Source organism: Corapipo altera, unplaced genomic scaffold (assembly GCF_003945725.1).
Source record: "Corapipo altera isolate COAL_440 unplaced genomic scaffold, ASM394572v1 78, whole genome shotgun sequence".
NCBI classification, from domain to species: Eukaryota; Metazoa; Chordata; class Aves; order Passeriformes; family Pipridae; genus Corapipo; species Corapipo altera.
Genome location: NW_020884904.1, coordinates 1513198 through 1528748, shown reverse-complemented (window position 1 = coordinate 1528748; position 15551 = coordinate 1513198). Strand labels below are relative to the sequence as shown.

Here is a 15551-nt window from a genome sequence, read left to right as displayed (position 1 = left end):
AACATCTGCAAAGCAGAGAACAAGTGGGCTTGAGGGATAAAAGGTGCCAGTGCTGGATTCCGGGGGTGGCTTTGGCCAATTGGAAGTTGCACTTTGTCCAAAGCTTTGACCAATTGGAAGTTGCACTTTGTCCAAAACTTGCTTTTCTCCTGCTTCATAAAAGAAGGGTCCTTCTTCAGCTTGGAATGGGGAAAGGGTTAATCTTGTGGCTGTTTCTTGTTTAAACAAATGCACCTGAGTAAATGAACGAACCTTTTACTCTACTGTGCCTTCTTTGTACCTTTTTAACAGAATACTTAAATCATTATATAAAATATTTTTTATATAGGCAAAAGTTTTATGTTACATATGAACCAGTAAGACATTGGACCACCCTTCAAATAGCGTTGGTTTTCCCTTTCCTGACTGAACTTAAATAAAGTTGTTCAAGCAGGTGGTTTTCTGTCCCTTTTCCTACCTCACTCAGAGTTGTTAGAGTGAACACTGATGTTTTTGCAGCCATTGTGGAAAAAAAAACTTTCATCCTGAAAACAAGTTATTAAAAAAAAAAAAAAAGAGAGAGAGAGAGAAAAATCTAATACTGGAGTACAAAAGCAGTTAGTCATATGCCAGGAATAGAATAGGAGAGCTATGAATGTGAAGGATTGCATCTGGTTTTGCACATGTCTGTGTGACATGGGAACTCCAATAAAATTAGGGAGGCTTAGGGAATTGGGGAAACAAACAAATTCAGAGCTACATCTAGACAGAATGACTTGCCAGGTCCATCATATGTGTGAGCAGTGGATCATATGTGGTCCCAGCAGGAAGCTAGTAACACACCAGAGATCAAGGATGTACCTAATTCTGGTATTTATAACACTTGGTATGTGGTATTAATAGTTCCAGCTTGGCTTCTGAGGTACAAAATTACTAGTCATGCTCAGTGGTGCTGTGGGAAACAGGGCAGTTACAGCAAACTACAAAGAAGAGATCGTCTGTCTGCACATGGGAAAGCCATTGACTGCATTTACATCATTCCCATAGCCCCAGGTAGCTGGGACTGAAACAGTGGGAAAAACACCAGTAGATGCAGAAGATGGATAGCTCCAAAGATATTCAGTGTGTTTGTGTCTGTATCCAGATCCAGATCCCAAAGCTATGTATATGGAGAGGTGGGGAGAGATGAACAGCACTGGAGCTGAAGGAGGGCCAGTGTCTGTTTTCTTAGGGCATTTATACTGTAATTAATAATTTGTGGAGTCACTGGGAAGGCACAGAGCCTCTGTGCAGAAGGAATCCCTGTCTCAGCTTCCACTGGGTGACTGAACTTAAAGCATTCAAGGAACAGACAGTTATTGCATGTAAGCAAGAACTGCATCTATTTTTGTGTCCCTTTTTCCAGTCTTGTACGTCAAAAAACCTATTGCCCTGACAGCCACATGTATTAGTTTTTGTTTGCTGTTTACATGTGTTGGCAGCAGAAGGAATTATAGTGACCTGCCAAACACGTGCTCCATGAACACGGCCCAAGCAAAGCAGTGGCTGCAGATCTGGCCCTGAGGGACCTTCTGCGGCCTCCACGTACAGGCCTTGGGGTTGGAAACGTTTCTTACAGACCTGCAGTGCGGTAGTTTGGGCACTGACATTTTCAGTGCCAAAGAACAGTTCTCTGGCCAGCCCAAGCCATTTCACTCTCTCTGGTAGCGAAGCCTCCCCTCCCCTGTAAGGACAGACCCGCCTTGGCCACCGACCATTCCTCTAAAAGCTGAATAATTGGTGATTGAGTGAAATATTAATAATCCCCACTTCACAATATATAGCAACTTTTGCCGTAGAAAAGTCACAGCTGGAGCACAGCTGGGGCAGGCACGGCATGGCATTACACTGCTAATAGATGCTGCCGTTGCCATTCACAAACTGTGAACCCGTTGGGTGACAGGAGGGGCACGGTCAGCTCCTGCTGCACAGCACAGCGGCTGGGTTGTTGGACAGTCTCCTCCTGCAGTGGCAGGAAGAATGGCTTCTCCTTCTGAGGGCTGGTAAATATTTTATCCTTTCCTTCGCTTCGTGTTGGCAATTAGCAAAAGCAAGTCAGACACGGCGCTCAACGTTCTTTATCCTGCCGAGTGCCAAGTCGTAGTTAGAATAATCTTTGTTGGTTACCACCACGATGCAGGACTGGAGCTGGGTGAAATCCCAGGAACACCCTTATAATTGAAGCCAGCTGGGTGTAAATGAGCGCTAGCACCTAGGATGAGTGTGGCTACTTCGGTATCACAGGGGAAGGAATCGTATCTCCAGCAGCTGTGACTGTAATGAGATAGGCATTCACAACGGATATGTTGAGATTCACCTTCCCGGTGATAACTTGGTAATCCGTGCAGACCATGGCCCTCGAGTGGTGTGTAGCCCCTTAGAAAGCAGTTTTTCAAGCTGGATTGCTGGTCACTAGCTAGTTAATCTGTGTGGTTTTGAAACTGTAGCCGCTTGCAGAAGGTGTCCTGGTGAGCCAGCACAAAGCTGACAGAGCCCGGGAGTGTGGTGTAGTCACAGTCAGAATCCAGTCGTTTCCCCACTGAGAAGATGAACTATTTTATTAACAGTATGAAATTAAAACTAATGGAAAAGAAAACTGGGTTGGAGTCAATGATTCAGTATCCTTACAACAATAATCATATATCAACAAAAGCAGCTTTTGGAAAAATAAATAAATGAGGCCCTCAGAGTGGTACCAAATACTCTTTTCACTTGCATAAAGAATGCAGAGATGAAAGCTGTTTGCAAAGGGAAGAATTCCCATGTATTAGCATCAACCCACTCTTTGCTGAGTAATCTGTTTCTATAAGCAAAAAAAAAAAAAAAAAAAAAAGCAATTCAAGGAGAATGCATTGTTTCTTTTTATAAATAGTTCATATAATCCTAATTTCACATTTAGGCCTATATACTGCCTACTCTTGCAGATCTAAGTCATTCTTTGTTCAGTAAGTTTCCTCAGAGTTTGTGAAAATACACATGTAAATCTTCTCAGATGATCAGGGTGCAGAGTTCTGTTGGAAGAAAACTATCACTTCACTGATGTTATGTTACATGTTTTTTCATATTTTACACACTGACATGGCACTGTCTGTCTTCCTACTACTTTTATGTTTACCCTCAGTGCAGTAGTTGAGGAGAAGAAAGTGCGCCTGAATTCACTGCATAATGCACTCGCTTCAGAAAAAAGCATCATGTGCTCTTCACAGTTGTTCTGTAGCTGCAGTTGAACTGATCATGTTATTCCTGCACAGATCCCAAAGACAAATCTGAAATAGGTAGCTTGCAGTTAATACATAGCTTGAATCTCAAGCAACAAATTGTAACTTCTATCTTAGGGCAACAAAGGTAGTTTATATGAACGACAGAAAGTACATGGAAGCATCACTGCATGCAACTATGTGATCACTGAAAAAGCACAGCATCAGAATTTCTTCCTGAAGTGTTCATGCAATCAGAGAAAAACTTGCTTTATTTCATTTCAGTGGCAAATGTGAAGGGTTGAATTAGTCCAACTGAGTTTTAAAGGAAAACTTTATCCTACAAATGGACTGCTTCTCTCTCCTGGTGCTCTTTCTTCTTAGAGGGAATAACTGCTGATAGGTAGAACTTGTAACAGAAATACAATATAAAGTCATTTTAATCTAATGGTTTCACCACTGAATGCTCTGTAAATTATTTACATTTTTATTCTTCATACTGTGTTATATCCTTTCCTCATAAAATGAAATGGTATATAAAATGACTTGCATATATATAGTGTTTTCCTGAAAGTAATGCCTGAAGAATGCCTCAATGAATCAGGAAAATCCATACATACTTACCCATCACAGCTAGAAAATCCACAGTGTAAATTTCTTTTTAAATAAAAAAGTTATTTTTTTAATATGCTTGACTTGCATAAACACTTTAAAGATACTTTTACTGGCAACATAGAAACATAAAATCCTAGTAAAATTCAAGCTTTCCACCAGTTCCATATTTAATTTAATCAATGCAGAAAGAGCTTGAGAAATCTGGATATGATGGCAAGAGTTGTGCAGTTCAGCAGATATCTGGAAGCACTGGGGGGTGGCTGGGGGATGAGGCAGCCTCATCTCCCAGAACTCCCATGGAGAGTACCAGCAGGAGATGAAGTCTTCTCCTGCCCAGCCTGGTGGTTTGGTCTTCTCCCATCCTGGCTGCCTTGATGAGCTACTTCACGGGTGGCTTTTGCCAGTGATGCTCATGCAGGAGGATGCCCAGCAGTATGCCCAGCTCCTGCACGAGGAGGCTGTGCTGAGTTGAGTGTGGAGCTCCACAGGCACCTGCAGTAGGAAGCCTGGTTTTGCCTGGATTCCTGCCCTGCAGCTGACAAAGCTGTCTGGTCAGTAGGACATGTGTGAAGTCTCTTGGGCACCTGGATTCCCCCCTGCCTAGTCAAGGATGTGCTCCCAGGGCAGGTTTCCTCCTGTTGGGGCTGAGTCTCACGGCATCACGCAGTTCGTTTCTCTACCTCAGACAGGGCTGAGCATTGATCCTGAGAAACATTTTTGTCACCTTCTCTGAACAACTTGCCTTCTCCAGCAGTTCTCCCATGCCCTTAGATGCTTCCAGGGTGGGACTTGGTAGGGTCAGAACAGTCTTCCAAATGACCAACCTACAGTTTTCTTGCTGCAACTTAAGTTCTTTGCTTCCTGTCTTATCCTTGGTAGAAATGGCCAAGAGTTGCTTCTCTGCTTTGCTTTTACCTTTTCCTTATTTGAAAGTGGTTATCTTCTCACATCAGTCTTCTCTAAATTTAAACAAACCTAATTCCTTTCCTGGTAGGTCATGTTTTCTAGATCTGATAACTTTCTTCCTCTGGATTCTCTCCAGAGCTTTAGCACTCCAGCTGTGGATTTGCACTGCTGAACAAAGCAAAAGGAAAATCCCATGGGCCTGCAACATTTCAAGCCTTCAGAGAAAATCTGCCATCTGCAAATTTAGAATTAGTTGGTTTTTACTCATCTGCTCATTATCATCTTGATGTTTATAAAAAACTTGTTGAATTCATGATCCCATGATTTTTATATAATTGAAGCTGAGTTTGTTCACAAATTAAAAATAAAATATATCCTTAAAAGTGTAATTTACCCCTTCAATACTAAAAATCTTTACCTCTAGAATTAAAGTTTTTCTGAAAGACAGGTTTTAGGAATATTGGTCTGGTTGAAAGAATGATTTGGTAGCCATCTACAGCTATTCATAGCCAGAAGATCAGTGTGGATAACAACACTGGTGCTTTCTCACCTGCCAATTCTTGCAGGTGCCATTGTAGATTATCTCAAAAATACCTACCCTTCGTCCCCTTCAAGCAGACACAATTTAGAAGACTTGGGAGATATAATGTTTTCTTTCTCAGACACGTCTCAGAATCAAGGCATGTTTTCAGTCATTCTCGTGTTCCTGCACCAATATCTGCAGAGTATTAATCTTCTTCCAGTGGTTATGTGACACTACAGTGAAGGCACCATTTGGCACCTGTACACTGAAATTCAAGAAAGTAAATGAATTAAACAAACAGAGAAAATGGTTTAACTTTTGCAAGATATTATGAAATAAGATTCGTCTCTAATGACTTTTGAAAGACAGTGTTTTCATGTTGGTTCGTTGAAGGGTATGAAACATATCAAGGCCTTAAATCTTCACTTGTCCTACGCTCCTGTGAGGAGCTATTGATCTCAGTTGTTGGTCTGTGAGCAGCAACTTTCTGGGCAAGTCCAGGTTTGCATTGCTCATAAAGCGAAGGCATAAGTGTTTTGTGCAAGTAAAGAAACCATTCCCTTGATAAGAAGTTGCGGACTATCATTTGGTTTTAGTTAAATACATTGGTTTGATCAGCTCTGACAATGGCTAGTCTTGTTTCTCTGTGTTTTTAAAGTAATTTTTCAAGTTACTCTACTGAGGGAACATAATAATTCCTATCTTGTACCTCATTGAGCTGTCTTGAATGGATTGGCTATAAAACCTGTTTATAAAATCCATTATTGCCCCTACTAATTTCTCCATTCCTAAATGTAACATTGTGTTGTTTGGGGGGGCTGTGGGGGGATACCTCCATCGTGCAGAGAAAAAGTATCTTAATAACTGAACAACAAAAGATATACTTAGAAGTGACTTAACTGGAGAGAATGGAAAGCAACTGCAGGAAGGATGCATTCGGGTTTGCAGCTAAAGGAGTTTTATGCACAGGGGAAGCTGTCTTGAAATATGTAAGACTGGTGTTAGAAGGAAAACTCTAGTTAGGAGAGACCTCCTAAACTGCAGTAGTGTGCTTTAAATAATCCTAGAATGATCTGTCATGTGTACAAGCTCTGATTCTGGTGAAGGGAGGTGGGGTTAATTACCCCCAGGAGCTTAACTCTTTGTCTGCTGGAAGTTGGTATTGTAAGATTTGGAGTTTGCTAATATAAAGAAGGCTTACTTTTAAAAACAATGTTTATAAATTTAAATTGAATTGTAAATCTGCATATTTCACAAGAGATTCATAGCTCATTACAAATGTGAAACAAAGTTAATCTGTCAACAGCTTGTATTATTTTTGATAATCATGTAGAACTTCAGCATAACAAGTCTGAAATTTTTCGTCACAGTTGGGTCCTTAGAATTCAAGCTAAGAAGGACGTGGAACTGCCTTTTGATATGCAGAGGTGAGCTGGAAGTGATTAACTGAGTTAGCTCATTATTTTCCTGAAATAAGAGGGAGTAATTTAGCAGTTGTAATACAAGGTTTTTTTTTTTCCTTGGTCCTCTAGATTGATCTGTAGTGTCAGCATTCACCAAAACAGAAATCACTGAAAATAATCTTTAGTATGAGAGGTTTTCTTCCAGCAGGTTGCTTCCTCCCCCAATTGTACAGATGTTCTGGAAGAAACATTTGGTTGTCTTACATTTTAGAGGCGGGAATAGTAGCTACTAATGCCTCAAGATGATATCCAAGTATGTAAAAAGGAATGAGAAGGGAGATAGCACCTTAGTGAAAATTCACCAGTAAACACAATGCAAGATATAACATGAATATCAAGTAACATTAATTACTTTAGAGCCTCACTGTGATCCTTGTGCTTTTTAATTATTTCAGCATAATGTAATAACAAGGGCTGGTTTATAGGGCGATAATAAGACTTGAGGCTACGACTGTGACAGATTTTGTAAGCAGAGGGTGGCTGGGCTTAGCAAAAGCTGCCTGTGGCTGTGCTGTGCATTGCGTGCTGTTGGGCCTGGGATCAGGGAGGGGAAGGATTTCCTCCTGTAGTCACCTTTGAAGAACAGACCCAGGAAACAGTCCCATTTGGTGCTGTCTTCTGGTGAAATGCTCAATCATGGCCTCGATCATGATTCTTCCAGTAGCCATTTTCCCCTGCACTATGGCAATAAAACTGAAACCTCCCTAATTATCCCTGTTAACATTCAATTACCTCTCATTTACCTAAAATTCCCCCTGTATGTGAAGGCTTAAGTGGACATGATTGTTTCCTGTCAGTACTTTCCCAGTATTGCTGTGTTTATGCTTTGGCTTTAATCTTACATACAAGTTTCAGCTCTTGCAGGGGTTGAATCAACCATTCAACCTTCTGAGGATGAGGAAGACATCTCCCTTCATGTGCTGAGAATTTAAAAATTTTGTATATTATGGATTTCCCAGACAATAAGTGGTGCATTTGGCCAGACTTCTCACCCACTTACCATTTGTGTGTGGTTCCCTGTGAATCCATCTGCTCCCTCATTATCAGTTATTAAAAGGCGTTTGAGGCAGTGATTAGCCTGGCGATTGCTGTGCTGAAATGTTCAAACCAATGTGAAGTTAAGAAATGCCTCATTTATAGAAATAGACGGGCAAGTAAGTAAAATCAAGTTCTTGGGAGTCCATTTCACATGTGCTGATCCCTCCGAGCTCCTGTTAAGAGGCTGGAGAAGTGGAAATACCCCATGCTTTGGACATCAGACTGGTAATGTTGGTCTGTGAGACTGAGAGGCTGAGAGTCTGCTCCCTGTTTCCCCGGTTTCAGCTCTGTTTTTCTTTTTCCAAGACCGGCCTGTCAGGTTTTGGTTATCTCTAGCGATTGGTTGATTGGTGAGTTCGTGAGAGGGCTGCTGAAAATATTTCCTCTTTCAGGGAGTTCTCCAGCCCAAAGGTGTTTCATCAGAGGTGACATGGCCTTCCATGTACAACCTCCCCTTCTGTCTCCATGGGGTGAATGCCTTTCTGCCACTTTTCACCTGTTGTTTTATGGGCATCCTGTGAGATCCCAGTGAGAGGTGTATCAGCATGAGAATGGAGGTGTGCAGAAGGGGAAGCCCCTCTCTTCTGCCCCAGTAGAGTAAAACTGTTATAGTTTGGGGATTTTGAGTGTTTACCCAGCAAACTGGACTTTTAAGTGCGTTTGCAGCTCACGTGTGCGTGTTTGAGCACTCCCATCCACTTAGATTAGTTAGTCACCAAACTTCTTCGTTTTTCAAAATAAAACTCCATTATGCTTAGACATGTTGAGCCAAATCTGTTCCTGGTGTTATTTCACTGACTTCTTGAAGAATTACACCAGAGGTGAATGTGGTCTGGTATAGCAGCTTTTTTGCCTGGAGCAAGTCTTTATAGCAGAGTTGTATTTCTCTCAAAAATATAAAAGGAACACTGACAGATCTGCAGCTCTGCTGGTGTGAGCAGGTGCAGCTATATTAAATTATTTCTTATTAAATTGATTCAGCAACTTGAAGCTTGTAATTTTTGTTCTGCTATGGTTCTGTGACAGAGACCTTTTAAATCAAGCAAAGCATATATCTTTTCTTGTAATTCTTTTCTCTGATATTATCATTTAAAAAATTTCTTCTCGTATGTAGCTCAGCTTCTTATTGTATTATTTATTTGGGTAATATCTGAAAATTACAGCCTTTTCCACTTCATTGCATTGAGCTGTGTCATCACTAGCGTAATTCCATTTACTCCACTGACATCCGGATGAATGTGAACAATAGTTTTTGCTTTTGTTTTTAGGTTCAAGTGGGTTTAGGCTCTGGTGGTCACTGTGGCATAAATTGGTGTGCTTCCCTTCCAGCCAGTGGAAGTACGCTGATTTACTCCTGCCTGAGGATCTGGCTCGTCATTTTAAGGGTGCCAGTCTTCAACCAGATGAAATGTGGCTGGAGAGTTTTTCCAAGTATTAAGACCCACTTTGTCTATCTGTGAAAAACACCCTGATGCTCTATGCCTTCATGTAATTGCACACAGAAAATGTGGTAGAGTTCCCCTTCTGACAGCCTTGTTGCTCCACCTGTGCTCATTTGACGTAGAATGGTTATTAGTTTTTCACTTTTCCTGGGTCCACCCCATGCTCGTGTTATGGCCATTCTTGCTCAGCTGCAGTTAACTTAGCATCAGAAGTAGACAGAAATGTTTGCCTGGAGTTCCATGTCTTTAATGCCTTTTGGGGTTGTTTGTTTGTTTGTTTTGCAGGTTTATTTCCTTGAAGACTCCAGGCTTAGGCTTGGAGACCCCAGCCATCACCATTGAGCCCAGCAGCTGGAGCGGCAGCGAGAGTCCTGCCGAAGATATTGAAAGAATGAGTGATTCTGCAGATAAACCTATTGACAATGATGCAGAAGGTGTCTGGAGCCCTGACATTGAACAGAGCTTTCAGGAGGCTCTAGCTATCTATCCACCATGTGGGAGGAGGAAAATCATCTTATCAGATGAAGGCAAAATGTATGGTAAGTGGTACACGTTTTAGCCTTTGGAAATAATTGTGCCAATGCGAACTGTAAAGACAGCTTATTTTCACACAAAATTCCTAGTTCTGATTTTGGTACTTTTGGAGTAAACCTGGAAGAAATCTGTGAAGTTGAGAGAGCTCAGCTGGGCTGATGTGGTGGTCAGGACTGTCTGAGTCAGTTCCTTCACGACTGGCACTAGGAAGCAATATTGGTACAGAATTGTGCCTCTAACAAGTGCTGTGCTGTGACTGAATGTGAATGTTTAAAAGAAACTTCTAAATGTGTCACTCCTTGGGCATAGAAGAAGTAAGCATTTTTCTTTATTTTTCAATAATGGTGAAGACAGGGAAATGGGAAGCACTGTCTGCCTGGTGGTGTGGCAGATTTCGCAATACCGAATTGAAAAGTGATAAAGTTCTTGTTGTGTTCAGAAGCCTCTTGATGAAAGAGGAAAGTTGGGGTGCCTTGGCATCCCTTTTCTTTTTTTTTTCCCTCTCTTTTCCCTTCCCTCCGTGCTAACTGCTACAAATCAGATGACGTGCTGACAGCTTTCCATAAATACGGGCTCCGCGGAGGGACGCTGACATCTGCACGCACCGTCGGGGCTCTGTAGCTTTCGTCCCGCTCTCATTTTTTCACTTTTCCATTTTGCAAACCCCTCTTGGGGACCGGCAGAGCCCCTCCCTGGGGTGCCCGTGCTGTGGGTGGCTGTGCCCCTGGGGACACTCAAACACTGGCTCTGGCTGTACCTGGCTGGGCAGCCCCGGGCAGGGGCGGGGGCCCAGCCCCGAGCAGATGGTGCTGCAGCTGCCACCAGCTGTGCCCCCCGCCTGAGGTCATGGAAACAGGGATTCTGCTGCTGCTGCTGCTGCCGGGACCAGGGCCCCCCGGCCCCCTCCGCAGCTGCCGTGTGACCCCGGCGGCCACACCAAACAGTCGCGTCTGGGGAAAAAAAAAAAAAAAAAAAGGGTTGGGATGAAGCATCTCAGCTGCCCTTGGCAGAAAGTTGCTGGGGCCGGGTTTCCTGCCTGGGTGTTTGTTTTTTATCCCCCCCCCCCTTCTCCCGCCCTCCTGTTCTACCACTGCCCAAGGGAATATAATCTCTCTTGTCCTCTCCTTCTCTCCCCTTTCCGCCTGTTTTGATTGCATTTTGATGCTGTTATTTTCCTTTGGAAAGGGGAGATGATTTGCCTAATTAGAAGGTTGTGCTCCTTCTAGGAGTACATAAGCATGTATATACAAACAAGCTTATTGTGTACTTATGCTCAAAAGCTCTACTTAGGCTTGAACAGCCTCATCAGCCAAAATAACTGTGGCTGCATTTTTTTTTTAATCAGGATCCCTACAACCACACTAGTCACCCCTGAAATCCGATTTTTGCTGGTTTGAAGCATTTTTGTTCCGTTATATAAATTAAAGAAATTAACTTATTTATCCATTCATTTTGACAATCACTGACTTCATTTGATGGTTCTCTACTCCCGAATGTTAAGACTTGTTGAATTATATATGTATAAAGCTATTTGTGCATATCTAATTGCTGATTAATACTGGTAGCTAGTAGTACCATAAGCATATGCACACCTCACATTTATACTAATCCTAAGTCAAATATAGTTTATTTTCAATCAAAAAATGATCTAAGTGTACTTGATGCTGAAAACCTGACTTAAAGAGTTGCCCTGATTGAGAAGAAAAAAAAATGTGTTAGGAAGTGCAAGGGTACTCTATGAGCAGAATTTACATCCTGACTTTGCAGTGGATGAACTCATGTTTTCATTCTTCAAGCTGAGTAACTGCTTTGTAGTGTTTGAGGATTTATTGAAACCATGCTAGGTTTCTGAGGACTTTTCTAATAGAGTCTTATGGCCCTGAGAGCATAATTGTTCTCAAAGGATTTTGAAATCAAAACAGTGTAAGTGTTTTAGATTCTGTGTGGCATAATGAAAATAATTTAATGCCTTTTAGTGGCATACCAAGTTTATTTCACTTACAAGAGAGACATTGCAGTATCTCTAAGCTTCCACAGTTTTGGGGGATATTGTAATGTGTCAGTAATTCATGAACCTTGTAAGACAAAAGGTCAAGAGAGCACCATTTCATTTTCTGTCTGAAATTACCTTCAGATATAGGCACAAGAACAAATATGATTTTTATAGAGGCAAATATAATGATCACTCTGTGTGGATTAAGTTAAGCAATTGTAGTTTTTGATCTTTGAAGGGAGACTTTGAGAAGATTTTGCTTGAAGAAATATTTTAAGTCTCTGCCTTTGATTTAATGAGAGCTTTGCGACATTCGTGTAAGCAGAAGCCAGAGTTTCTTCACTGTTCTTTGTGGTGGTCTAAAACCATCCTTAAACTCGTGTTTCTAAGAGCTCTGTGTACAGACTCTTGGTCAGCTGGCTCAGGGGGACCTGGTGGATTGCTCAAGGAGGACTGGGGGGCATGAAATCTGGAGGGGTGGGGTTGGCGGAGGGGTGGGGTTGGCGGAGGGGTGCCTGCCCCTGGTGCCACCTGGGCAGGAGCAGCGTGTCCACTGGTACTGAGGGACATCTGTGACCTCTCTGGGCAGCCTGAATCACTTCAACTGTTCCTCTACAGCTGAGATCTCAAATGAAGGAGGGAAGGGAAGGGGAGGGTGTTTTCCTCTCCCCTTGCCTTCCCAAAAAAGTAACTTAAGGCACAAGAGGATGAGGAGAACAAAAGACTTCTGATCTTATACCCACAGAAAAGGGTTGCAGGGCCCCATGGCTGGGAAGGGAAAGAGGATGTCTAGACTTTTTTTTTTTTTTTGCCTTAGGGCATCCTCAGGCTATAAAGGCAAAGCTATAAATGCTCCTGTGCAAGACCAGGAGCGTTTCAGGGTGGTGCTGGCCCAGGGTTGTGGCTCGTTGAAGAAACCTTCAGAAAAGAAAATGAAAGCTTAATGAAACTCTTGGTTTTAAATTAATGGGAAATGGTTGGGTAAGCAGCAAAGACACTTGTTTTGGTTCAGATGGGTAAATTCCAGGAACTGTAGTTTGGAAATTCTTGAGAGAGAGGGAATGCAGGGTGAGGCCAAGGGAACAGGGATAAACTTTCTGCAGGAAAGCACTATCCATCACTTCTTTTCCTCTTTCCCTTGTGTGTGTGGTTCTGAAGGTCTTAGAGTGTTGGTTTTGTTCCTAGTGCAGTATTGACTAAAAGTAAACAAAATTACAGAAAGGTGAGGATGGTGTAAGTATGAAGGCTTGAAGGAGGATAGAGGAACACATCTGTAAGTTGATGCTCACACTCTTTGTGGAAGCAGGCAACTGTAGCCCATAGAGGAAAGACAGAGTTCTTAGACCCATTTTCATTTGTCCTGCAAGGTATTTGTAAGATTTTTTTAATCTGTACCATTTCAAAAGAAAAATTGATCAAACATAAATACCATCCACTGGTACAAGGTGGGACACCCTATAATTTACCTTCCCTCTCAGAGATCCATTCCCATGAATTTCCATGTCCTTGTTTATCCAGCACATAGTAAAACTCAAGCCCATTAGAGGGCATTGGCTGTCCTGTATTTGTACTTTCTTCCAATTGTTGGTCTTTTACTGCTGACAGTTTAGTTGCTTGTAGCAATTCCTGTGAACTCACTTATTGGCAGGATATTTGCCTGTGCTTGTCTTTGCTCCTGGGAGAGTGTTTTGGAAAAGATTACAAGAACGAAAGCTGCTGTGAAATGCAGCCCTACTGTTATCCCTGGTGTAACACTGAAGTCAGTGGAATTACCACGAGAATGCATTTGGCCCTGCGTGCACATTTTCATCTTTTTTTTTTTTAATTTAGCTATAGAGAGAAGTAGCTTTAGTGCAGTTCTAGGGACAATGCCAAAGTGCCATAAGCTGCTAGGAATTGTAATATGCCTGCAGGAATGTTGCTATCAGCACTTCTAACTTAGCCTCAAGGTAGCAAAGGTGGCTTTTGCCTTTAAGACATGAACATAATTTGATCTTAAATTTTGAGACCTGTAAACAGCTCTTCAATTATAAATTTGCATTGGAAGTATTCGTCTCTGCAACAAAACTGCTTGAAAGCATGTAGTGATTATTTAAAAAGCAAGTTTTGTAGCATCTTTAGTTGTTTTACAGAGAAGAACGAGTACTAATTAACGTGAGGAGGTATATAGCAGCCATTCAGAACTGTGGTATATGTTTATTAGGTTATACATAAAAGCTTTTGCTATGCACTGCCATGACAGTAAAGGGAAAATGATACTTTCATAAAAATTTCATCTCAGGTAATAGAATTTTTGCATGATGAGCAATAATAGTCTTCATTTCCAAAGCACCTCTTATAACCCGAATATTAAAATTGAACTTTGAACTAGTACATTGACAAAAGAAATCCTATTCTGTAGGCTTGTGTGATTCTGTAGCTAACTGCTATTATTTGGTGTTTTTCTGGGTTTCTAATGGGAAACTGCGAGGTAAATAGCTTTATGAAGAATATGGTAACATGGAATAAATTATTTTTACTACTGCTTTTAATTTTAAAAGTCCCATGCAAGTTACTGCCTCTATAAAGCCATTGCTACCTTATAAACTTTCCACAGTATTAAACATATTTGAATGTGAATAAGGTATTTGGAGTGATGAAATACCAGATGTGCAGTATCAGGTTGCATGTTTATTCATCTGTTACTGCAATCACTGTACAAAGATACGCTCCTGTATTTTTCCCCCCTCTTTTTTTTTTCCTTTTTTTTTTTTCTTTTTGGTCTCACAGCAACAGGCACCAACTGCAATAGGAGATGGGACTCCTATTATGAAAGTTGCTGTTTGGTTTTCTTAGGTTGTAAACAAATGTGTCTAGAAACACTCTCGCAGGGCTGGGCTTGCTCGGGGTGTTACATCACGGCAGGGCACACGCGTGACGCCAGGCTGTGCACGCCCGTGCCGAGCCACTGGCCAGCAGGGAAAGGAGACCAAGGGCCAGGGATATGGTGTCTGTTTGAAAAGTTACTGCTTGGAAGTACTTGGATGACGAGCGAACCTGCCTGTGAACGTTTTTGCAATCTGTTGATGTTCTTGCAGGATCAGCACGCTGTGCTTGCGAGGAGGCGATCTGGTTTTGTGAGCTGAGCAACAGGCGCTGCTGTCAATGGAAACGAGGGGTTATTGACCTTACTTCTTGTTGAGGATTTCTGAAATGTGGGGGGACAGAGTTTCATCTTTCTGCTTGGGCTTTCAAGAGTAAATTGTTCGATGGTTTGAGATAAAGTGGCAGAGCCTTCACGAGAGAGTTTTTTTCTTTTTCTTTTTTTTTCCCTCTGTCATAACCTGTCATCCTCAAGAGAAAATATAAGTGGGACAGTGAGAGTTGTGTGTGATAAGAGTATCGACTCCTAACAGGGGAGCAGGCAGAAGAGAGCAGGCTGTGGAGAAGCACCACACCTGAAAGTGTTGGTAATGTTGTGGAAGCTCATACATGGCACAGCAAGTGACTATTCCATTTGGCTGTGTTGGGTTAGGAGGGTGATGTATTTCAGAGGAACTGGGAAAATATATTAGAAGGTTTTGCTGAAAAATTAGGCATCAGAAAGAGCAGGGCATCCTTTGAAAGTGATTTTTAGCACTTCAATTTTGTTCTCTCTCTACTAAACATGTTCTCTTCAGTCGTCCCTATAAAGGGGAGCTCATAGAAAGTTGTTTATAGCCTGTTTGTGGGAAACAGTGTCAAGAAAACGGTGTGGCTGCTGCCCAAGTGTTCCGGTGTTTAGTAGGCACCCTTGCACTGAGGAGTTACTAGCAACATCAGTTCTTGCCTAACCAAGTGGAA

At 41.9% G+C, this 15551-nt stretch overlaps 1 protein-coding gene across 5 annotated transcripts in view; it reads left to right on the top strand.

Annotated features, from left to right (window-relative positions):
- The window catches only part of TEAD1 (TEA domain transcription factor 1), a 157342-nt gene that overhangs the window by 44184 nt on the left and 97607 nt on the right, over window positions 1–15551 (top strand). For 4 of the 5 annotated variants that reach the window (XM_027651159.1, XM_027651157.1, XM_027651158.1 and 1 more), the window contains exon 2: window positions 9488–9741. In XM_027651159.1, the coding sequence (XP_027506960.1) occupies window positions 9594–9741 (148 nt within the window). In that variant the 5' untranslated portion in view covers window positions 9488–9593. Of the gene's footprint in view, window positions 1–9487; window positions 9742–15551 lie in introns of those variants that run through there. The other variant, XM_027651156.1, reaches the window with a different exon arrangement.